The sequence below is a fragment of the Scyliorhinus canicula genome, chromosome 24 (assembly GCF_902713615.1).
Source record: "Scyliorhinus canicula chromosome 24, sScyCan1.1, whole genome shotgun sequence".
In the NCBI taxonomy this organism is placed as follows: domain Eukaryota; kingdom Metazoa; phylum Chordata; class Chondrichthyes; order Carcharhiniformes; family Scyliorhinidae; genus Scyliorhinus; species Scyliorhinus canicula.
In genome coordinates, this window is record NC_052169.1 from 21,252,252 (window position 1) to 21,277,924 (window position 25,673).

The following is a 25,673-nucleotide window of genomic DNA, read 5'->3' on the forward strand; positions in this document are numbered from 1 at the left end:
GATGGTTGCTAAGATGTTCACTGTATGTTTTAAAAGGTTAACTTGAGTTCATAGAATAAACATTGATTTGCTTTAAAAAATACTTCTCCATTTCTGCTGTACCACACCTGTAGAGTGGGCCGTGTGCTCCCCATACCACAATCTAGTAAAAGTTGTGGGTCAGGTGAACTCCATGATGCACTTTGGGGTTCTCTAAACCCTGGCCCATAACAAATCTTCCTCCCTGGAGTGGTGGCAGAGAGCAGGTCACGTGCCCCATACGCTGACGTCACGTGTTCTGGACGCGAGGGAAATTCCTCCATTTTGTAGCTGCCAGCAGTGCTGGTGTGAACTCCAGGGCCTCTGGTGAACATCCCATGAAGAAGAAGCTGAAAACAGGAACACAGCAGCGTAAAGATGATTACCTGAGGTGTGGATTGATTAATTGTACCGCTGCAAATCTGGTTGCAAAGTCCATGTGTGTTAGATGCAGGGAAGTACTGGCAAAAGAAAGATTAACATTCTCAAAACTTCCAAGGCATTATAAGATTAAACACGGCGAGTTCGAGGACAAACCTCTTGATGGTTTTTCAACGGATGCAACGAGATTTTAACTCATCAGCTGAAGTCCTTAGCAGCAATGTAACATTGAATAACAAAGCAACTGAAAATAGTGGGTCACGAACTTTGGGTCACGTGGGTTGTTAAGTTCGACCAGCACGGGTCGTGAAGGTCAGCCGATGTGGGTCCCAAAAGTCAGCCAGTTGGTAAAAATGGGTCCCGGGCAACACAGTTTGAAACTGTTCACAGTCATGGCGACCATAACAACTATCATCAATTGTTATAAACTCTGGTACACTAATTTCATAGAATTTACAGTGCAGAAGGAGGCCATTCGGCCCAACGCGTCTGCACCAGCTCTTGGAAAGAGCACCCTACCGAAGGTCAACATCTCCACCCTATCCCCGTAACCCCACCCCACCTTTTTGGACACTAAGGGGCAATTTAGCACGGCCAATCCACCTAACCTGCACGTCTTTGGACTGCGGGAGGAAACCGGAGCACCCGGAGGAAACCCACGCACAGGGGGAGAACCTGCAGACTCCGCACAAGACAGTGACCCAAGCCGGGGATCGAACCCGGAGCTGTGAAGCAACTGTGATAACCACTGTGCTACCGTGCTGCCTTGGGAAGGAAATCTGTCGTCCTTGCCCAGTCTGGCCTACGTGTGACTCCAGGCAATCTGAACTGCCCTCTGAAACGGCCCAGCAAACAACTCAGTTCAAGGGCAATTAGGGACGGGCAACAAATAGATCATAGAATTTACAGTGCGGAAGGAGGCCATTCGGCCCATCGAGTCTGCACCGGCTCCTGGAAAGAGCACCCTTCCCAAGGTCAACACCCCTACCCCATCCCCATAACCCAGCAACCCCACCCAACACTAAGGGCAATTTTGGACGCTAAGGGCAATTTAGCATGGCCAATCCACCTAACCTGCACATCTTTGGACTGAGGGAGGAAACCGGAGCACCCGGAGGAAACCCACGCTCACACGGGGGAGGATGTGCAGACTCCGCACAGACAGTGACCCAAGCCGGGAATCGAACCTGGGACCCTGGAGCTGTGAAGCGATTGTGCTATCCACAATGCTACCGTGCTGCCCATGCTGGCCCAGCCCAGCGACGCCCACATCCCATGAAATAATTTTAAAAAGGCTCGTTTTAGAGTGCATTAAATTAACTTGTTTCCAACCTCTGGGGTGATTCCAGTTCCCACTGACACTCCTAATGGAATTCCCACATCTCTTTACTGGGCAAAACATAAATTTGCCCTGCCGCGCAAACTGAAATGGATACCGCCGGGCACTAGGACCCAGGAGAGGTATCTCTGTGTGTGGTAAAGTTCTGACTCACTGGACAGCGCATCAATTCTGATCTATTTAGCAACTCAATACTCCAAGATCACATTCACGGTCCTTAGGACTTTGGAAAATGCATCGAGCATATCAACCCATCATGGCAACCAGCAACAAGTACCTGCAGCAAAAATGGGACAAGAATGACTACCAGAGGCACAGGGAACAGGTCAGGTGGCGTTGAATACGTTAGAAAAATATAAATGCTGTATTTAAAATGTATTTCAGCTTAAAGTTTTGTTAATAACTCGTTGCTGGGCAGCACAGTGGCGCAGTGGGTTAGCACTGCTGCCTCACGGCGCCGAGGTCCCAGGTTCGATCCCGGCTCTGGGTCATTGTCCGTGTGGAGTTTGCACATTCTCCCCGTGTTTGTGTGGGTCTCACCCCCACAACCCAAAGATGTGCAGGGTAGGTGGATTGGCCACGCTAAATTGCCCTTTAATCGGAAAAAATGAATTGAGCATTTTAAATTTTTTTAAAAGAGTGATAATAAATTTATTATTGTCACAAGTAGGCTTACATTAACGCCGCAATGACGTTACTGTGAAAAGCCCCTAGTCGCCACATTCCGGCGCCTGTTCGGGTACACAGAGGGAGAATTCAGAATGTCCAACTCACCTAATAAGCACGTCTTTCGGGATTTGTGGGAGGAAACCAGAGCACCCGGAGGAAACCCGCGCAGACACGGGGAGAACGTGCAGACTCCGCACAGACTGTGACCCAAGCCGGGAATCGAACCTGGGACCTTGGAGCTGTGAAGCAACAGTGCTAACCACTGTGCGCCCTTGTTCCGGTCATGTTTCTGAAATCTCTGGACGTTCTTGCATTCTTTTATTCGTTCAGGGATGTGGCCATCGCTGGCTGGGCCAGCATTTGTCCAACTGCCCTTGAGGTGAGCCCACCTGGTTGAACTGCCCTAGTCCCTGAGGTGTAGGTACACCCACAGTGCTGTCGGAGAGGAAGCTCCGCGACTTTGAACCAGTGAAAGCGAGGAAGCGGAGATATCTTTCCATGTCAGGGTGGTGCGTGGTGTGGAGGGGGACTTGCGGGTCCCCATGTGTCTGCCGCCTGCAAGGCAGGAGAGACCGCGGGTTTGGGAGGTGCTGCCGAATGAGCCTTGGTGAGTTGCTGCGTTGCATCTTGTAGACGGCACACACGGCTGCTGCTGTGGGTCGGTAATGGAGGGTATTAATGTTTAAGTTGTTGGGGTGTCTGGTTGCTTTGTCCTGGACAGTGTCGAGCTTCTTGAGTGTTTCTGGAGCTGTACTCATCCAGGCGAATGAAGTGTATTCCATCACACTCCTGCCTTGTCTTCTCTCTCTTATCTGTTCCTGGCCATTTTGAAGGCCGCTTACAGCCGGCATAATTAAAAGCCGGCCGCTGCACGCGGATTTGCGCGATCAGGAGCGCTGCGACGGACGGCTCCGCGACCCACCCACGGGTCGCACACCCAAGTTTGACAATGCCTGGTTTAGAGGGCGGGAAATTCTTACAATGCATCCAGGAGAACTTTTGAAACCAGGACGTAGAAGGTCCTGGAAGAGAGAGGCAGTCCTGGGCTTAATTTTAGGTAACGAAGCCGGACAAGTGGTCGAAGTATTAATGGGGGAGCATTTTGCAGACAGCGATCATAACTCTGTTAGATTCGAGATTGTTGTGGAAAGTTACAAGAATGGGCCTGAGATCAAAGTTCTAAACTGGGGGAAGGCCGATTTTAATAAGATCAGATATGATTTGGCCAGAGTGGACTGGGAGCAGACACTTTTAGGTAAATCTGTGACAGAACACTGGGACTCATTCAAGATGGAAATGGGGCCAACATGTTCCAATCAGGAAAAAGGGCGGGACCAACAAATCCTGTGAACCCTCGATAGCGAGAGATATACAGCATTGGATAAAGGGAGGCTTATGGCAGCTATCGAGGGCTCAAAACAGCAGAAGCCTAGAGGTGTATAGAATGTGCAAGAGGGAATTAAAAATGAAAATTAGGAGAGCAAAAAGGGGACATGCAAGGATACTGGGAGGTAAAATAAAGGAAAATCCTTACAAGTACATTAAGGGTAAAAGGATAACTAAGGAAAACGGAGAGCCCATTACGGACCACAGTGATAATTTGTGTGTGGAGCCAGAGGACGTAGGTACGGTTCTAAATTAATACTTTGTGTCAGTGTTCACTCGTGAGAGGGACAGTGTGGGTGTAGAAATCAGGGAGAAAAACTGATAAAATTAAATAAATTAACACAGATAGAAAGGAGTTTTGGAGTGATCTGGCAGGCTTAAAAGTAGATAAATCTCCAGGGTCGGATAAAATGTATCCCAGGTTGTTGAATGAGGCAAGGGAGAAAATAGCAGGGGTGCTGGCAATAATTGTCAATTCCTCTCTGGCCACAGGAAAAGTGCTGACGGACTGGAGGATAGTCAATGTGGTTCCATTATTCAAGAAGGGAGAAAAGGATAAACCAGGAAACTACAGGCCAGTCAATCTCACCTCAAGTGGTGGGGAAACTATTGGAAGCAATTCTGAGAGACAGAATTAATTTGCATTTGGATAGCCACAACAAAAAATGGCACCGACCTCCTCAGAAGACAAACACGGGACACAACCGACAGAGTACCCTTCGTCGTCCACTACTTCCCCGGAGCGGAGAAACTATGACATCTTCTTCGCCGCCTTCAACACGTCATCGATGAAGACGAACATCTTTCCAAGGTCACCCCCACACCCTCACTATTTGCCTTCAAACAACCGCGCAACCTCAAACAAACCATTGTTTGCAGCAAATTACCCAGCCTTCAGAACAGCGACCACGACACCACACAACCCTGCCAGGGCAATCTCTGCAAGGCATGCCAGATCATCGACATGGATACCACCATTACACGTGAGAACACCACCCACCAGGTACGCGGCACATACTCGTGCTACTCGGCCAACAATGTCTACCTCATACGCTGCAGGAAAGGATGTCCCGAAGCGTGGTACATTGGCGAGATCATGCAGACGCTGCGACAACGGATGAACGGACATTGTGCGACAATCGCCAGGCAGGAATGTTCCCTTCCAGTCGGGGAACACTTCAGCAGTCAAGGGCATTCAGCCTCTGATCTCCGGGTAAGCGTTCTCCAAGGCGGCCTTCAGGACGCGCGACAACGCAGAATCGCTGAGCAGAAACTTATAGCCAAGTTCCACACACATGAGTGCGGCCTCAACCGGGATCTTGGATTCATGTCGCATTACATTCATACCCACCATCTGGCCTGGACTTGCAAAATCCTACCAACTGTCCTGGCTTGAGACAATTCACACCTCTTTAACCTGTGATTACCCTCTCACTGGATCTGTAAAGATTTAATTACCTGCAATTAATTACCTATGTCTTTTGTTAAAGGGGCAGCAGGGTAGCATGGTGGTTAGCATAAATGCTTCACAGCTCCAGGGTCCCAGGTTCGATTCCCGGCTGGGTCACTGTCTGTGCGGAGTCTGCACGTCCTCCCCGTGTGTGCGTGGGTTTCCTCCGGGTGCTCCGGTTTCCTCCCACAGTCCAAAGATGTGCGGGTTAGGTGGATTGGCCATGCTAAATTGCCCGTAGTGTCCTAATAAAAGTAAGGTTAAGGGGGGGGTTGTTGGGTTACGGGTATAGGGTGGATACGTGGGTTTGAGTAGGGTGATCATGGCTTGGCACAACATTGAGGGCCGAAGGGCCTGTTCTGTGCTGTACTGTTCTATGTTCTATGTTGTATATTAAATGCTCGCATTCAAAGTATCGTCTGGCATCTTTGACTTTGTCTATATATGTGATTCTGGAACCTACCTCTTTATTCACCTGAGGAAGGAGCAGTGCTCCCAAAGCTAGTGATTGAAACAAACCTGTTGGAATTTAACCTGGTGTTGTAAGACTTCTCACTGTGCATTTGGAGAGGCAGGGATTAATCAGTAACAGTCAGCATGGTTGTGTTAAGGGGAGATCATGTCTGACCAACATATTTGAATTTTTCAAAGAGATGACCAGATGCATAAATGAGGGCAGTGCATTTGACGTCATCCACTTGGACTTCAACAAGGCTTTCGATAAGGTCCCAGATGGGAGGCTGATAACAAAAGTCAGAGCCCATGGGATCCAAGGGAATTTGGCAAATTGGATCCAGAAGTGGCTGGGTGGCAGGAAGCAGAGGATGATGGTCAAGGGGTGTTTTTCTGACTGGAAACCTGTGTTCAGTGGGGCCCCGCAGGGATCAGTGCTGGGGCCCTTACTGTTTGTGGTTTATATAAATTATTTGGACCTGAATGTAGGAGGGTTGATCAGTAAGATTGTGGAAGATACGAAAATTATTAGAGTGGTCTCATAATGTGTGGAGGATAGCCTTAGATTACAGGGGGATATAGACGGGCTGATCAGATTGGCTGATCAGTGGCAGATGGAATTCAATCCAAATAAGTGTGAGGTGGGCAGCACGGTGGCGCAGTGGTTAGCCCTGTTGCCCATGGCGCTGAGGGCCCAGGTTCGATCCCGGCCCTGGGTCACTGTCTATGTGGAGTTTGCACGTTCTCCCCGTGTTTGCGTGGGTTTCGCCCCCACAACCCAAAGATGTGCAGGTGGATTGGCCATGCTAAATTGCCCCTTAATTAGAAAAAATAATTGGCTACTCTAAATTATAGACAAGACAAAAAACAAATAGGCGTGAGGTGATGCACTTGGGAAGGACAAACAAGACAGGGAAATACATGATGAACAGGCAGGACCCTGGGAAGCACTGAGGATCAGAGGGACCTTGCTGTGCATGTACACCGGTCCCTTAAGGCAGTAGAGCAGGCGGATACGGTGGTAACGGAGGCATGTGGGCCTGAATCCCCGGTGGGGGCGTGAGAATCGCGCCCTGACGCCGGCTTCCCCATTCTCCGGCACCGTTTTCCGGGCGCCGGCGGGATCGCTGGAACGCGGGTCAGGGGCCGTTGGCAGGGCCCCCCCCCCCGGCGATTCTCCGTGCCCCGATGGGCCGAGTGGCCGACGAGTTTGGCCATGTCCTGCCGGCGTGGATTACTCACCTCCCACACGGCGGGACCTGGAAGGTGAGTGTGCGGGGACCGTCCTGGAGGGGGGTGGGGGGGTGGATCCGACCCTGGGGGGGGGCCCACGATGGCATTGCCCGCGATCAGGGCCAGGGCCCCGTAGGAGTCCGTCATATTGGCCAAGGGCCGCTATGGAGAATGGAACCCCCGCGCATGCGGGGAAATACGGCAGCTGTTCCACGCATGCGCGGGAATACGCCGGCCATTCCGCGCATGCACGAACTCACGCAGGCCGTTCCCCGCCGACTGGAGCTGCGGGGACGACCCCGGCGGCAACCTAGCCCCCGAGAAAGGTGAGAATTCCTCACCTTCGGGGGCCGTTGACACTGTCATAATATCCACTCATGTATATAATGAGGTGCAGACAGGCAGTGATTGACACACAGGATGACCAGTAAGCACACAGCACAGTGCAGCCAATCACCAGACAGGACACGACCACTATAAAGCCAGAGGGCTCTAGGTTTTCCGCTCTCTCTGGACCCAGCCACTGAGACAGTCAGAGTCCACGAGCTAGCCAGTGCAAACACCATGCGGTAGCTAGTAAGTCTGGTCAGGCTACTACTAGGTCTCCAGTCAGATCAGTATAGTGTCGACCCACAGCTGAATAAGTATAGCAGTTCTGTAGTTAAATAAAACAGTGTTGGATCTTCTCCAGTGTTAGACGTCTGTTTCTAGCTTCACTGCATCGAGTGCAGTCCACATTGAACCAACCTGCCGAACACATCAGACACCGGAGTCGGTGTTGGCACCGGTTTTCACACCGGCGTGGGGATATAACCCCATTTTTAGAGAATCCCGCCCATGGTATAGTTGCTATTAAGGGATGAAGCGTGCAAATGAGTTAGCAGAATGTTGTTAATGGGAGCAACTGAGCAGTAAGGGAGAGGTGGCCTAGTGCTGGAGGATGGGGGCTGTATTGTGGTCAGGGAGCTGAAAAACAACTGGTTACGATGGAGAGGAAAATTTCCAGTCAAAGGTTGTTAAACTCAATGCTGTGTCTAGATGTCTGTAACATGTCTACTCAGAAGATGAAGTGTTGTACCTCCAGTTTGTTTCACTGGGGCACTGCAGCAGGCTGAGGATGGACATGTGGGCTCGGGAAGGAGGTGCTGAGTTAAGATGACAAGCGACTGGAAGATTAGACTCGTGCTTGTGGACAGAGCGAAGGTGTTCCGCAACGCAGTCGCCTGTCTGCCTTCAGCCTCCTCCATGTTGAGGAGACCCCTTCGAGGGCTGTGAATAGATAGAGCAGACCAAATTGAGGGAGGTGCTGGCGAAACGCTGCTTGGCCTGAAAGGGATGTTTGGGCCCATGGACAGTGCGAACAGTGAGGAGGGAGGGGGTAAAGGGACCTTTGATGGGACGTAAAAATAGGAAAAGGGGATGGTGGGTCTGGGAGGGAGGGAAATAGATGAGGGCAGCTGTGTGGGATATGTGTCGTATACGGTTGAGAGCCCTGTCAAAATGTATGTTGCCGCGGCGACTTGGACTCCCTGAGTAAGCTGTAACATCACCATTAACAGAAAAAATACTGCACTCATACGCCAAAGGAACAATACACCCTTAATGAGAGACAGACAGAACTGTCACACACAGAGATAGAGACATGAGTTAGAAAGGAGACTCATACAGATATATAGATATAGAAAAGGACATTAACAAATGCCAAATGACTGTGGATGCTGGAATCTGAAACAGAAAATGCTGGACGATCACAGCAGTGTCTGTGGAACAAAGAACAAAGAACAAAGAAAATTACAGCACAGGAACAGGCCTTCGGCCCTCCCAGCCTGCGCCGATCCAGATCCTTTATCTAAACCTGTTGCCTATTTTCCAAGGTCTACTTCCCTCTGTTCCCGCCCGTTCATGTATCTGTCCACATGCATCTTAAATGATGCTATCGTGCCCGCCTCTACCACCTCCGCTGGTAAAGCGTTCCAGACACCCACCACCCTCTGCGTAAAAAACTCTCCACGCACATCTCCCTTAATAAAGAGTCAACCACATTTCTGTGGCTCTGGATGCCAGACCAGGTATGGGCGTTAGTGAACCAGGTGGGTTTTTACGACAATCGGCGATAGCTTCATGGTCATCGTTAGACTTTTAATTCCAGATTTTAATTGAATTTAAATTTCACCCTCTGCCCCGGCGGGATTCGAACCAGGGACCCCAGAGCATTGCCCTGGGCCTCTGCATTCCTAGTCCAGTGACAATACCACTACGCCACTCAATTAAGGGAGGGAGAAGGGAGTTGGTTTTTCGAGTCTGGATGACTTTGTGTTAGCTCCAGCCTCTCTCTCGCTCTCTGTCTCTCCACAGATGATGCCAGGCCTGCTGAGATGGTCCAGCATTTTCTGTTTCTGTGATGGGCTATGTGGCGACGAGTCGCAGGCGAGGACCGAGTGCAACCCTTTTGCGTCAACCCTGCAGCCTAAATAGGTCGCCTCGTCGGCTTGGAATGCACACTTTTCCCCTTTCAAGTGCACGTCACCATTCGAGAATCTTTTTAGCACTTCTTCCAGGTTGGCTGAACGTTCCTCTTCCGTGGAACCGGCAATCAGGACATCATCTAAATAAATGGCAACTTTGGGCAGTTCCTTCTGTTCCTGGGCGCCTTCCTCAGCCCCCTCCCTGGATTAAGGCTATTTCCATCGTCCTTTCAGACCCAGCTCCGGTTCCACCAGCACCTTCCGGTGGCCCTGTGTGTTTGAATGCCTGTGGCTTCCAGCATGTGTAAGTGAGACAGAGCGCGACCCCAACCGATAATCTTCAATTGGTTTTCAGTGTTGTTACCAGCACAATCAGGATTGTTCTGTATGCGGGGGCTGGTTGGGAACGGTGAGTACTTTGCCCATGACAAGCAGTGCTGTTTGATGCAATCCATCGGCATTTATTGGGAATTACAGCCTAGATTCCTGGCATCATACCGGCCCTGAGATTCCCTGGTTCATTCCACATCGAAATGCCATGACCAATCGGAGTTGACTGCTAGGTTTAAATTTGAATAAAAGATTGGCAATTAACTGTTTCCCGCCGCATTCATCATGACAACGTCTGTACCAATCAAAGTCCACTTGCCAACCAATCAGCACTCTGTTCTCAAGCAGTATAAATTGTTGTTCTCTTTACTGTTGGTATTCTTACCAATGGTCCTGATGAGTGCAAAATGAAAAACTTTGACACCATGTCTTTTTTCATCCAAGTGCCACCAAATTACTATTTAAACAAATACCCATGGACGCTGGCATCAACAGGCTGTGATCTCAGGCTGCAGCATCTCAAACATTTGCTGGCCGGCAGGTTAAGAGGAAAATTATTTTCTACTGTTGCTGGCGCTAGTCGTTACAGAGTCTCTTGCTGCTCCTCTGAGCAATGACAGTGCCTGTCCTTTAAATTACAAGTTAAAAGGGCAGCACGGTGGTGCAGTGGGTTAGCGCTGCAGCCTCACGGCTCCGAGGTCCCAGGTTCGATCCCGGCTCTGGGTCACTGTCCGTCTGGAGTTTGCACATTCTCCCCGTGTCTGCGTGGGTTTCGCCCCCACAACCCAAAGATGTGCAGAGTAGGTGAATTGGCCACGCTAAATTGCCCCTTAATTGGGAAAAAAATGAATTGGGTATTCTAAATTTATTTTTAATAAATTACAAATTAAAAATGGTTGGAAGAGGCAACGGATCTCAATTGTGGAGGACGGTAAAGGGTTAATGCCTCTGGTGTTGGAATAGTTCAGGTGTAACCATCCATTCATACAGATTCAGTGTTGGAATTCAAGCCATATTCGTGCCAAAGCTGTATGTGAAGCCTTTCTTTCCAACACGTTTGAAAGTTTAATTATCCAACCTCAGATGGTGGTGGGTGCCTGGAACACTTTGCCAGCGGAGGTGGTAGAGGCGGGCACGATAGCATCATTTAAGATGCATCTAGACAGATATATGAACGGGCGGGGAACAGAGGGAAGTAGATCCTTGGAAAATAGGCGACAGGTTTAGATAAAGGATCTGGATCGGCGCAGACTGGGAGGGCTGAAGGGCCTGTTCCTGTGCTGTAATTTTCTTTGTTCTTTGTTCTTAGGTGCAAAAGGCCATTGCGGTTGTAGATACGAAGGGACCTCCGACCCCTGCACATCTTCAGGTCAAGCTGAAGAAACTACAGGTATAAGTATGCACCACCTTTTTTAAAATTCTGTTTGAGGTTGGGAGGGTCACTGTCAAGTGACGTTTCATTGTCCCATAGAACATAGAACAGTACAGCACAGAACAGTCCCTTCGGCCCTTAATGTTGTGCCGAGCAATGATCACCCTACTCAAACCCACGTATCCACCCTATACCCGTAACCCAACAACCCCCCCCTTAACCTTACTTTTATTAGGACACTACGGGCAATTTTAGCATGGCCAATCCACCTAACCCGCACATCTTTGGACTGTGGGAGGAAACCGGAGCACCCGGAGGAAACCCACGCACACAGGGGGAGGACGTGCAGACTCCACACAGACAGTGACCCAGCCGGGAATCGAACCTGGGACCCTGGAGCTGTGAAGCATTTATGCTAACCACCATGCTACCCTGCTGCCCCATCTCCAGTCGATCTGAGCTTTGACAAAACTGAGTGACTCACAAGGCTACTTTCTGAGGGGATATTAGTCCCGTTGGCCCTGAAGTGAGTCACAGTTCCGGAATGGGGCAGGACAGACCATGAAACAGCATGGTCACTAGTACTGAAACCAGCTTTAACAAATTTCCCCCAATTCCGGCCTTGGGTCACTCTGTATGGAGCCTACACGTTCTCCCCGTGTCTGCGTGGGTTTCCTCCGGGTGCTCTGCTTTCCTCCCACACGTCCAAAGATGTGCAGGTTAGGTGGGGGTTATGAGGTTACGGGGTTTTGTGAGAGCCATGAAGAATTCAGCACAAGTGTGAAGACTCAAAGAGAAAGTAACTTTCTTTACAACAATATGTTCAAAATGCCAGCAGTTCAATACTGGTTCCCTCTCTAGCCGGGACCACACTGGCCAGCTCTATTTATACACTTGCACCAGGAATGATTGCCCTCCTCCATCATTGGGGGAGCTCGTATTCCCCAAGGAACATGGGGTAACCAATTGTCCCCGGCCAATAGGATCTGGGCAGGTTATAACACGGGGATAAGGCGGGAGAGTGGGTCTGGGCAGGGTGCTCTTTCAGAGGGTCAGTACAGACTCGAGGGGCCAAATGGCCTCCTTCTGCACTGTAGGATCGAGCAGGGGCCATTGCTGACGCTACAACCAGTCCCTGGAGAGGAGCTAAACTTCAGGTAAGTCTGGGATGTTGGAGGGTTCTGGCTGGAAGGTAGCAGTGAGGGAGGTGGGAACGGGGAGGGGAGGAGGGGGGGCTGCTGCAGGTTTGAGGGGCCGGGGTGGAGGGTTGAAGGGTGCTGAGACCTTCCCAGAAGAAAAGCAATGAAACTTGGGAAGCTGGTACTGGTCTGAACTAGTCTTTCTATTGGTCTGAACCGGAACTCCAGTTCAGACCAATAGCAGATGTTTCCCAAGTTTGACTATTTTTTTTCCCTTCTGGGGGCGGGTGTGCCTCTGGCAGACATCAGCTTGCCCAGTAAAGGCTGCCAGGCTACCCACCTGGCATGAGCCTCCTTGCTGTGGGTAAAATAGTGGTCGAGATCAAGGAGGCCCCACTGAAGGAAATCATGGCCGGTTTTACTGATACATACATACATAGATACATAGAATACGCTTTGAGCCTGCTCCACCATTCATCATGAGCATGACTGATCATCCAACTCAATAGCCTAATCCTGCTTTCTCCCCATAGCCTTTGATCCCATTTTCCCCAAGTGCTATATCCAGCCAACTCTTGAATATATTCAATGTTTTAGCATCAACTACTTCCTGTGGTAATGAATTCCACAGGCCCACCACTCTTTGTGTGAAGAAATGTCTCCTTAAATCTGTCCGAAATGGTTCACCCTGAATCCTCAGGCTGTGACTCCTGGTTCTGGACACACCCATCATGGGTAACATCTTCCCTGCATCTACTCTGTCTAGTCCTATTTGAATGTTATAAGTCTTTATTAGATCCCCTCACATTCTTCTGAACTCCAGCGAGAACAATCCCAACCTAGTCAACCTCTCCTCACATGACAGTCCCGCCATCCCTGGAATCAGTCTGGTAAACCTTCGCTGCACTCCCTCAAGAGCAAGAACATCCTTCCTCAGAGAAGGAGACCAAAATTGCACACAATACTCCAAATGTGGCCTCACCAAGGCCCTGTACAATTGCAACAACACATCCCTGCTTCTAACTGGAAACCTCTCGCAATGAAGGCCAACATACCATTAGCCTTCTTTACTGCCTGCTGCACCTGCATGCTTACCTTCAGCGACTGGTGCACAAGGACACCCAGGTCCCGCTGCACACTCCCCTCTCCCACTTTACAACCGTTCAGGTAGTAATCTGCCTTCCTGTTTTTGCTTCCAAAATGAATGACCCCACACTTATCCAGATTATACTGCATCTGCCATTGGTACATTTCCTCCGTGGGTTTCCTAGCGGCGAAGGGTGAATTCAATGGGAACCCCCTGTAAAATGGGGTGGGGGCAGGGAGCAGGCTGTCTGGCCGTGCATTGCATTGTACAAGCCTGACACCGCCTCCCCATGGCAACCCCTTCGCCAACCCCCCACCTCCCGCCATCAAATCAGCTTGTGGGGACTGTAAAGATCCGCCCATATTCTCTGCATGACCAGCCCCGTAAAACAACCACGACATTACCACACCCCAGCTCCAGTACCATTTCCAAATGTCACCGAGGCTCCTCAAGTTATTTAGAAAGGCTTTTCTCTCCCCGTGTGCAGCAGATTCAGGCACACTCCCAGTCTGGATCTGGTGCTGTAACCTCACAGCCTTCAGTTCACAACCTGTGCTGCCATCAAGTGGAGTTCCAGACTGACGGCAGCTTTGCCTTCGCTAATCTACCGCAGTCTATTTCAGTTTGTTATCCTGTCTGAGATGAATGATGCCAGCAGAGAACATTGTTCCTGTACAGCCCTGACCCCTCGATGTCAAATTCCCCATCCTTACTTGCAGTTCACCCCCCCCCACCTCCCCACCGACCTCAGCCCTCCCTATTGCTGTGATCCCCTTTGGCCCTGCAACTCTCCAGGATCTCTGCCCTCCTCACATCCCCCCCCCCCCCCCCCCCCGCCCCCCTCTGCCCAACTAGCTCCTAATGTGGCCCAGAGTCTTGCTTTGTTTGATTTTCCTGCTCTGAGCGCATTTTTACTATCTTAAAGGCGTTACATTAAGGCGAGTTGTTGTTGTGTGACACAAGCCCTCGCTGCATTGGTCAGCTAAGCAATCCCTGTGATCTGTTAGGTCGGGGGTGGGCAAACTATGCGGCCCACCAAGATCAAGTCATTAAAAAAAAGCTGTTGGGTTACTGGTATAGGGTGGATACGTTGACTTGAGTAGGGTGATCATTGCTCGGCACAACATCGAGGGCCTGTTCTGTGCTGTACTGTTCTATGTTCTATATGAGGCGCCCAGAATAATAACCGGGTGAAGCGCCATTTTTGAAAAGTAGAGAAAAAGAGGGCTAAAGGCCGGATGCCGCCGGGGGAAGCGCTGAGGTATATGCCGCACACTAATTGGTTACAACCGGGACTATTAATTAATATACTATGCGGCCCTTTAAAATTGTGAATTTCTGAATGTGGCCCTTGCACGGAAAAGTTTGCCCACCCCTGGGTTAGGTTTTCGCATTGCAGGACAGAGGGGACCAGTTAGAAACTCAGGCACTTTTTTTCTGAGGTTGTGATTGCGAATACTGTGGTTGACACAATCAAGGTCTCGACGTTATCGTGACATATATTTTTTTAAATTTAGAGTCCCCAATTTCTTTCCAATTAAGGAGCAATTTAGCGTGGCCACTCCACCTGCCCTGCACATCTTTGGGTTGTGAGGGTGAAACCCACGCAAACACGGGGAGAATGTGCAAACTCCACACGAACAGTGTCATGTGAGAGTACCTTTAAGAAATGGGTGTTTACTACTGCAGTGATGTCAGAGAGTGGGTGGAGCTGGGCTGTCTGTCAGCTTTTTACTTTTGTTTTAGGCTGTTTTGCTGCCGGGTGTTTAGTTTAGTTTTCAGTGTTGGAGCTGAAGCCAGACCAAGCAGGCGTACTGCTGTTCTCTCTGCCATCAAAAGACTATCTCTTGATCATTTGGTGAATTCAGAATTATAAAATGTTCTCAGTAGTGAATGTAAACCTGATGTGCTTCTGTTGAAAGGTGTTTCTTCTGTCTTCTGGATGTTGTTTGGGAAATTATCAAGGATTACTTAGTGTCGTATTCTTTGGGGGTTGTATTTGAATTAATGGTTGCTAAGCTGTTCACTGTATGTTTTAAAAGGTTAACTTGAGTTCATAGAATAAACATTGTTTTGCTTTTAAAAAATACATTTCCATTTCTGCTGTACCACACCTGTAGAGTGGGCCGTGTGCTCCCCATACCACAATCTATTAAAAGGTGTGGGTCAGGTGAACTCCGTGATACACTTTGGGGTTCTCTAAACCCTGGCCCATAGCAACAGTGACTCAGGACCGGGATCAAACCCCGGCAACTCGGCGCCGTGAGGCAGCAGTGGTAACCACTGTGCCACCGTGCTGCCCCCTTGGCGTGTTCATTATATACAGGACAGTAAAGTATCTCACTGGCGCCCCCTTGGAGCACATCCACAGTGCCCGACACGTTGAGCTGCTGTGCCCAGTGAAGAGAAGCCAGATATTGGCGTCTTGTGTGTCCAGTTGATCTCGACGGGGAGATGGTGCTGTAACGGGAATATCAGAAGCCCTGGAAAAGGCTCTGGGGACAGAGGTACAAATCCCATCGTGGTGGAATTCCAAACCAATTCATAAAACAATCCGGAATTGCAAAGCGACTCTCAGTAATAGTCTGAAAGGACCACAGACATCTCCCCTCCATTAGAGCGAGGCAACGGATTATTTATAGCTGGAGGGACATCACTCCACAAGCGTTGGGCATTGCAAGGATGCAGGCCTCCATGAAAAGCGGCAGCTGGCACAGCGATTGAGCCCACGTGCCATTGGCATCATTCTCCAGCACACTCTAACCAGCCCCCAACCTCAATGACCATCGATTGTCATTAAAAAGCCATTGAAAACCCATTTGGGAAGGAAATCTGCCGTCCTTACCCGGTCCGGCCTACACGTGACTCCAGACCCACAGCAATGTGGTTGACCCCTAACTGCCGCCATCTGAAATGGCCCAGTTAATGGCTAAGTTCAACGGTAATTCAGGATGGGCAATAAATGCTGGCCCAGCCGGCGACGACTGCATCCCGCAAAATAATTTTTCTTTGTGTTCTTTCATGAGCACTGCTGGATAGGTTTATTGCCCATCCCTAATTGCCCTTGAGAAGCTGCCATCTTGAACCAGTGGAGGCCGTAGGATTTTAAAAAAGTGGTCAATAGGCGGGAGACTAGAACGGGGTGGGGCGGGGGGGAGGGGGGAGGGGGGGGGAACAAGATCCAAACACAGAAGCAAAGTCTTGTTGCGTTAATACTGCCGAATGGCTACGCTCCCCTGCTGGTGAGCTCCACAATAATCAGCCGCAGAGTCTGCGGAGAAAGCTAATGCGCCGATCGCTGATGACTGACTTTTCTTTCCTCAGCTGCAGGAGGATCGCTTGGCTGTCATCATGAGGGACAATCAGATTCTTTCCTCCAAATTAGCTGACATCATGAGATCCAACGGGAGGGTGGAGAATTGGAATAACTACACACCGAAAAGGTATGGAAATTCGGAGGACGCCGATAATAATAATAATCGCTTGTTGTCACAAGTCGGCTTCAATGAAGTTACTGTGAAAAGCCCCGAGTCGCCACATTCCGGCGCCTGTTCGGGGAAGCTGGTGCGGGAATTGAACCCGCGCTGCTGGCCTTGTTCTACATTACAAACCAGCTGTTTAGCCCAATGTGCTAAACCAGCCCCTAATTGGGTGCTCTGTGTTTGTTATATTTGACCCTGATATGAGCTTCCTCATAGAATCCCTGTCGCGCAGAAGGAGTCCATTTGGCCCATCGAGTCTGCAGCGACTTGCTTAAAGAGCTCCCACCCACTCCCCCTCCCTACCCTGTTAACCCCTTAATCTAAGCGAACCATCTTTGGGCACTAAGGGACAATTTTAGCCTGGCCAATTCACCTACCCTGCACATCTTTGGACTGGGGGAGGAAACCGGAGCACCCGGAGGAAACCCACGCAGACACGGGGAGAACGTGCAGACTCCACCAGGGCGGAATTGAACCCGGGTCTCTGGTGCTGTGAGGCAGCAGTGCTAACCACTGTGCCACCATGTCGCCCCGACCTGCACAATTTCCACCACCGTATTTTTGTCTCTGAACCAGTTGGGACCCTCATCCCTCATGCTACATCTAGACTTGATGTCTCCCACATCCTCCATCTTCAGGTACTGTGCCCGAGGAAGGCTTTGGTGACCATTTCCTCCCATTGATTGGTCGATGGTTATGGTTGGTAATGTGCTGTAATGGCCTGCCATTGCCTGCCATCAGGTGTATTGGGGAGGATTTACACGCTGACAATCAATCTGTTGGCCGTGGGATGAACATGCCTTCTATGGTCATCAAGTCCTGAAGTGGGACTTGAACCCCGAGCTTCTGGCTCGGAGGTAGGGGCATAACCCACAGTGCCACAAGGCCTCTTCTTTCCCGCAATCTACCCTCTGCGAACTGTGCCACCGTGCCCATGTTGCCATGTCTTAACCCATTATTGATCCCTTCCCCCATCAGCCCTGTCCTCCCTCACTGACGACGGGGCCCTGTTAAGCAACGCCTTCTTTTTAAAATTCTCACCCTTGTATTCAAATCCCTCCGTGGCTTCACTCCCTCCCTATCTCCGTAACCTCCTCCGGCCTCTCTACCCCTCTGTGGCCTGCCAATTCTGGTCTCTTCAGCATCCTTAGTTTAGTCGCTCCATCACTGCAGGTGGTGCCTTCAGCTCTCTCTGCGCCTTCGCTGTACCGTACCCCTCCCTAAACTCCACCCCTCAACCTATCTCTCCTGCTGTAAGACACTGCTCAAAACCTAACCCCTGTGACCAAGCTTGTCCTAATATTTCCTTATGCGCCTCAGTGTCCGATTCTGTTTGACAACGGTTGTGAAGCACTTAGGGACAGTTTATTGCATGAATGATGCTATATAAATGCAATATACAGCTCTCCTTCTCATTACGGCTGGTAGAAAATGTCTGATTCCATGTTTGCCTTGTGCGTTGCTCATTGACACATTCCAGCACCTGTTCGGGTACGCTGAGGGAGAATTCAGAATGTCCAGATTACCTAACAAGCACGTCTTTCGGGACTTGTGGGAGGAAACCGGAGCCCCCGGAGGAAACACACGGAGACACGGGGAGCACGGGCAGACTCCGCACAGAGAGTGTTGCCCGAGCCTGGAATCGAACCTGAGACCCTGGAGCTGTGAAGCAACAGTGCTAACCACTGTGTTACCGTGCCGCCCCCCCGAATCCCACCCCTGCGCTAATGTTTTTATGCTTCGCCATCTGGCTGGGATCCGTTTAGCTGTCGTCCTTGAGACAGTGGTGGGCCCTCTTCTTGAACCGTGGAGATTCATTTGGTGGGAATGTTGCCACTGTGCTGTTAGGGGGGTGGAGTTCCAAGATTCTGATTATAATGAAGGATATGCGAAATATGGGGGCAGCACAGCAGCATGGTGGTTAGCATAAATGCTTCACAGCTCCAGGGTCCCAGGTTCGATTCCCGGCTGGGTCACTGTCTGTGTGGAGTCTGCACGTCCTCCCCGTGTGTGCGTGGGTTTCCTCCGGGTGCTCCGGTTTCCTCCCACAGTCCAAAGATGTGCGGGTTAGGTAGATTGGCCGTGCTAAATTGCCCGAAGTGTCCTAAAAAGTAAGGTTAAGGGGGGGGTTGTTGGGTTACGGGTATAGGGTGGATATGTGGGTTTGAGTAGGGTGATCATTGCTCGGCACAACATCGAGGGCCGAAGGGCCTGTTCTGTGCTGTACTGTTCTATGTTCTATGTTCTATGTCCCAAATCAGGATAGTGTGTGAATTGACAGGGAACCTGGGCAGGGACAACGTTTCACGGCACTTTTTTCCCCTGTTGTTCTGGGTGGTGGAGGTGGCAGGTTTGAGCTGTTGCTATAGCAACATTGGACCCTTTGTGAAATGCGTCCTGGGGCCAGGTGGTGGCGCCACCCACCAGCTGGAAAGTTGGGGTCACCTCAACCCCTGGAATTCGTGACTCTATTTTACGTTGCTCAGGCAATTAGTTGGCTGACGTCGTGGCTTCTGCCCCCTTTGAGGCAAGGTGGCTCGCCTCCAAGAGCAGCAGCCAATCAGAAGCTTTTCTGACCCCATAGCGCCACTGGGACCAGTGGCCACTGCTGGAACTGCAGCCAGTCCCCACAAGGAGCATTGATGGAGGCCAGGGTGGGAGGCAAGAGGGGCCACAGCCAGTGAGGGCGATCAAGAAGAGGTGGGAGTGGTTTTCAAGCTACGGCAGCTCAAACTGGAGGATCCACCACCCCACTAGGCTCACAGCCAGGCTGCCAGGGAATGCTTGGGCAGTCTCGCCACAGAGCAAAGGCATCCCTCACCTTTGGTAAAATGCCTTCCCCTGTCTGCGTGGGTTTCCTCCGGGTGCTCCGGTTTCCTCCCACAGTCCAAAGATGCGCAGGTGAGATGGATAGGCCATGATCAACTGGAAAACTCTGTACCCACATTGCTTCAAATTATCACAGAGAAATCTTTGGTAAAAAACCAGCAGTGGCGGGAAGCGTTAGAAGCAGGTGCAGGCCATTCGGCCCATCAAGCCTGCTCTGCCTTTCAATAAGACCATGGCTGATCTCCTTTCGGCATTAGTCCCACTTTCCTGCCTGCCCTCCTACGCCTCATTGTCAATCACAAATCTGTCCAACTGATCCAACGACCCAGCCTCTCTGTGGAAGACCTTTCCAAGACTCATGACCCTCGGAGGGAAGAAATTCCTCCTTGTTTCCATCTTAAGCGGGATACTCCTAATTCTAAATGGCATCACCAAGTTCTATATTCCCCCATGTGGGGAAGTCACCCTCTCCGTATCCACCCTGCCAAGCCCTCGCAGGATATTTTATGCTTCAGTGAAGATCACCTCTCATTCTTCGAAACTCCAATGAGTATAGGTTCAACCTTTCCTCACAATCCCTTCATCCCAGAAATCAGCCTGATGAACATAGAACATAGACATAGAACAGTACAGCACAGAACAGGCCCTTCGGCCCTCAATGTTGTGCCGAGCAATGATCACCCCACTCAAACCCACGTATCCACCCTATACCCGTAACCCAACAACCCTCCCCCCTTAACCTTACTTTTAAGGACACTAAGGGGCAATTTAGCACGGCCAATCCACCTAACCCCGCACATCTTTGGACTGTGGGAGGAAACCGGAGCACCCGGAGGAAACCCACGCACACACGGGGAGGACGTGCAGACTCCGCACAGACAGTGACCCAGCCGGGAATCGAACCTGGGACCCTGGAGCTGTGAAGCATTTATGCTAACCACCATGCTACCGTGCTGCCCCACTTTCTCTTTAAAAAAGGAGACTAAAATAGTGCACAGTACTCCAGGTGAGGTCTCACCAATACCCTCCACAGTTATAACAATCTACATTATTTTATATTCCAAAATCCCTTGCAATAAAGGCCAACCATTTAAGTCCTTCTTAATGACTTTCTCTACCTGCTTGCAAGGGCACTCCCGATTCCTCTGTACTGTAGTATTCTATGGTCTCTCCAATTAAATAATATTCTGCTTTAGGGGCGGCACGATAGCCTTAGTGGTTAGCACTGTTGCTTCACAATGTCAGGGCCCCAGGTTCGATTCCCGCTTAGGTCATTGTCTGTGTGGAGTCTGCACGTTCTCCCCGTGTCTGCGTGGGTTTCCTCCGGGCGCTCCGGTTTCCTCCCACAAGTCCCAACAGACGTGCAGGTTAGTTGGATTGGGCATTCTGAATTCTCCCTCTGTGTACCCGAACAGGCGCCGGAGTGTGGCGACGAGGGGATTCTCACAGTGACTTCATTGCAGTGTTTTTTTTTCTCTTTTTTAATAAATTTAGAGTAGCCGATTTTTTTTTTCCCAATTAAGGGGCAATTTAGCGTGGCCAATCTACCTCACCTGCACATCTTTGGGTTGTGGGGGTGAGACCCACGCAGACACGGGGAGAATGTGCAAACTCCACACGGACAGCGACCCAGGGCCGGGATTGGAACCACATGCCGCCCCTTCATCGCAGTGTTAATGTGAGCCTACTTGTGACAATAATAAAGATTATTATTATTATTTTCTGTGGGATTTTGGAGGGGGGCGAGATGACAACATTCTGGGATGTGTGTTGCTACCTTCTTGTTACATCTTTATATCACCTTCTGTCGTTTTGATGTCCTTCCGTTACTGAGGTACTCTGGTGTCCTATCACACAGTCTGAACGCAGAGAAACGCCACAGGGAACACATGGAGATAGCACAGGCCAACCAGGCCATTCTGCACCGCATCGTGAACTGCGAATCGGAATACAATCGCAACAGACTGAGACAGGAGTGGGAGAAAGTGGAGAGAGTGCAAAAGGATATCGCACGTTACCCCCGGGGCATGAAAACCGAGCGGGTAAGAAACGCACTGGGTTAGAGAGTGAAAGACGCTGCCAGGTGGGGCGGCTGAGGCGAGTTGGTGTCATGAAGGGGAAGCTCGATGAGTATAGGTGGGATGTCAACATTTCCCAATCTCTCACCATTTAAATAATACTCTGCCATCCCGTTCTCTATCCGCACTGGATAACTACACGCTTATCCACGTCATGCTCATCAGGCTGGCATGAACCCACAGAACCCGTGACCATTAACACAGAGTTTCTGAGGTGGGCAATCCTACTCGTTCGTGAGTGATCGCCGAAGCAGAAGACCCTCTGTGTACCCGAACAGACGCCGGAATGTGGCGACGAGGGGATTTTCACAGTAACTTAATTGCAGTGTTAATGTAAGCCTATTTGTGACAATAAAGATTATTATTATTAAGTACTGATCCCTGCGGCACCCCTGTAGTCACTGCCTGCCACTTTGAAAAAGACCCATTTATTCCGACTCTGTTGCCTGCCTCAATCCATGCCAGTATATTACCCCCTATCGCATGTGCTTTAATTTTGCACATAACCACTGACGTGGGACTTTATCAAAAGCTTTCTGAAAATCCAAATACACCATATTTACTGGTTCTCCCTTATCTATTTCACTAGTTACGTCCTCAAAACTCCAGTAGGTTTGTCAAGCATGTTTTCTCACTCAGAAATTCAAAGAACAAAGAAAAGTACAGCGCAGGAACAGGCCTTTCGGCCCTCCAAGCCTGTGCCGACCATGCTGCCCGTCTAAACTAAAATCTTCTACACTTCCTGGGTCCGAATCCCTCTATTCCCATCCTCTTCATGTATTTGTCAAGATGCCCCTTAAATGTCACTATCGTCCCTGCTTCCACCACCTCCTCCGGCAGCGAGTTCCAGGCACCCACTACCCTCTGTGTAAAAAACTTGCCTCGTACATCTCCTCTAAACCTTGCCCCTCGCACCTTAAACCTATGCCCCCTAAGTAATTGACCCCTTCTACCCTGGGAAAAAGACTCTGACTATCCACTCTGTCTATGCCCCTCATAATTTTGTAGACCTCTATCAGGTCGCCCCTCAATCTCCGTTGTTCCAGTGAGAACAAACCGAGTTTATTCAACCACTCCTCATAGCTAATGCCCTCCATACCAGGCAACATCCTGGCAAATCTCTTCTGTACCCTCTCCAGAGCCTCCACATCCTTCTGGTAGTGTGGCGTCCATAATTGAACACTATACTCTAAGTGTGGCCTAACTAAGGTTCTATACAGCTGCAAAATTACTTGCCAATTCTTATACTCAATGTCCCGGCCAATGAAGGCAAGCATTTCGTATGCCTTCTTGACTACCTTCTCCACCTGTGTTGCCCCTTTCAGTGACCTGTGGACCTGTACATCTAGATCTCTGACTGTCAATACTCTTGAGGGTTCTACCATTCACTGTATATTCCCTACCTGCATTAGACCTTCCAAAATGCATCACCTCACATTTGTCCGGATTAAACTCCATCTGCCATCTCTCCGCCCAAGTCTCCAAACAATCTAAATCCTGCTGTATCCTCTGACAGTCCTCATCGCTATCCACAATTCCACCAACCTTTGTGTCGTCTGCAAACTTACTAATCAAACCGTTTACATTTTCCTCCAAATCATTTATATATACTACGAACAGCGAAGGTCCCAGCACTGATCCCTGCGGAACGCCACTAGTGACAGCCCACAATCAGAAAAGCACCCTTCCATTGCTACTCTCTGCCTTCTATGACCTAGCCAGTTCTGTATCCATCTTGCCAGCTCACCCCTGATCCCATGTGACTTCACCTTTTGTACCAGTCTACCGTGAGGGACCTTGTCAAAGGCCTTACTGAAGTCCATTTGGAAAACATCCACTGCCCTACCTGCATCAATCATCTTTGTGACCTCTTTGAAAAACTCTATCAAGTTGGTGAGACATGTTGACTTTGACTAAACCTATTGATATTTTCTAATGCCCTGTTATCACATCCTTTCGGATTTTCCCTTCTCCTGATGTTCGGCTAACCGGTCTGCTCTTCCCAGTTTCTCCCTCCCTCCCTTTTAAATAACTGGGTTACATTTGCCTCCCTCCAACCTGCCAGAACTGTTCCAGAATCTACAGAACTTTGGGAGATGACAAGCAACGCATCCAGTATTTCCATGGCCATCTCCTTTCCTCCATAGACGGTAGGCCGAGCGTGATTGTGGGGGGGGGATCAAGGGTTAGACGGGGAAGGTCAATGGTGAGCTGAGGTAACAGAGGACAGGTGAGGGATGATAGGCGGAGTGCGGACGATGATGGATGGCAGGTAACGATCAGCTGTTCCAGTCTGCGGGGGTGAGGGGGGGGGGGGGGAGGTCTGATCTGCGGGGGGAAGAGCTCTAGAAATGAACGATAGTTGGCCAAGTGCGAAGAAGGTTGGGTCGAAGGTCACCCAAGGCAGTGGGGGGGGGGGGGGGGGGGGGGGGGGGGCAAGGACAATGGGTGCTGGGCCAGACAGGACCTTGATACCCTCACTGCATCCAAATTCCAGGCAGATTGAGGCCCCTGCAAGTTCACTTCATCTCTTCAGAAAATGTCCCTGTGTGAGTGCCTGCAACATGGCGGAGAGCGACAGAGGCCCGGCGCGGAGGAACACATGCCCCCACCAGGAGAAGCCAGCCCGCCGATCGGTAGACCCTGATCGCGGACCAGGCTACGGTGGAGGCAGCCCCCCCAACCCCCCCAGGTTCGGATCCCCCCCCACCAGGCCAGCCCCCCGCAGGATGAACGGCGAGTTCCCGCCGGGTCGGACCACACGTGAATGGCAACGACCAGACTCGGCGGCGACGCGGCCCAACGTGCGCGGAGAATCAGCAGGGGGGAGGGGGGGGGGGCTGCTCGCCGCACCGATCGCGCCGGCGCCAATGGCGGAGAATCCCGCCCAATACACTTGCAAATAGATTTGGGATGAATTTGTATGATAAAAAATAAATCTCTGCTATTTTGCGCAGAAACGTAAGGAGAAAGTCTGCAGAAGAGAGGCCGGGGGTCCGAGGAAACCACAAACCAGGCCCAAGGAGAGAGAAGATTGCAGCAGTGAGCAGAGGGGTCAACAAACAGAGTGACTACAGAAGAACCTCTTTCTCCATCCAAGTACCCCAATTCCGCATTTCACCCGCAGAAATCAGAGAAAGTCATCTCACGGAAAAGGGCCATTCGGCCCCTCGGGTCTCTCCCAGCCTACAAGTTACCTTGGAGCCTAATCCCAATTTCCCGCTCTTGGTCTGTAGCCTTACGGGTTACGGCACTTCCAAGTCCGCATCCAGGTCCCTTTTAAATGTTTTCGGCCAGAGGGTGCTGAGCGTCTGGCATTTGCTGCTGACGGTGGTGGTTGAGGTTGAAATGCTCCATCAAACCGTGCCTGGACCTGCGTCTGAAGCCACCCACCGTCCTGACGTGGAAATATATCGGCTGTCCCTTCACTGTCGCTGGCTCAAAATCCTGGAGCTCCCTCCCTCACAGCACAGTGGGTGTACCCACACCTCAGGGACTGCAGCGGTTCAAGAACGTGGCTGACCACCACCTTGAGGGCAATTAGGGATGGGCAATAAATGCTGGCCTTGCCAACGATGCTCACATCCCGTCAAAATTAAAAAGTGCTGTAATCGGCAAGGCCTAGTGCGGGAAAATGGGATTCAAATCAGCGGCTAATTTCTTCTTTCCCTTTTTTGGCCGACGCGGAACCGATGGGCTGAATGGCTTCATTCTGCACCGTAACATTTCTATGGTGGATCTTAAATCTTTGTAACATCCAGCTAGTTCTGTGCAGAAATTGCTAAATAAAACACAAAGCTTTTATTTCTGTCCCTAACATGGTTTTTGCTGTGTATATTGGAGCAATAGGGTTTTGGGAGCTGATGTGTTGGGCTGGCTGGGTCGATGTGGACTGCACTTGATGCAGTGCAGAGAGAGACAGACTTCCAACACTTGATGAGATGCAACACGATTTTATTTAA

At 50.4% G+C, this 25,673-nt stretch overlaps 1 protein-coding gene across 1 annotated transcript; it reads left to right on the forward strand.

Annotated features, from left to right (window-relative positions):
- Positions 1-1,970: 1,970 nt before the first annotated feature.
- LOC119956935 (sperm axonemal maintenance protein CFAP97D1-like) lies at positions 1,971-25,384 on the forward strand. Its single transcript, XM_038784524.1, has 5 exons — positions 1,971-2,063; positions 11,034-11,114; positions 16,647-16,765; positions 21,492-21,675; positions 24,669-25,384. The coding sequence occupies exons 1-5, from the start codon at positions 1,971-1,973 to the stop codon at positions 24,780-24,782; spliced, it is 591 nt and encodes a 196-aa protein (XP_038640452.1). The 3' UTR covers positions 24,783-25,384.
- Positions 25,385-25,673: the final 289 nt, after the last annotated feature.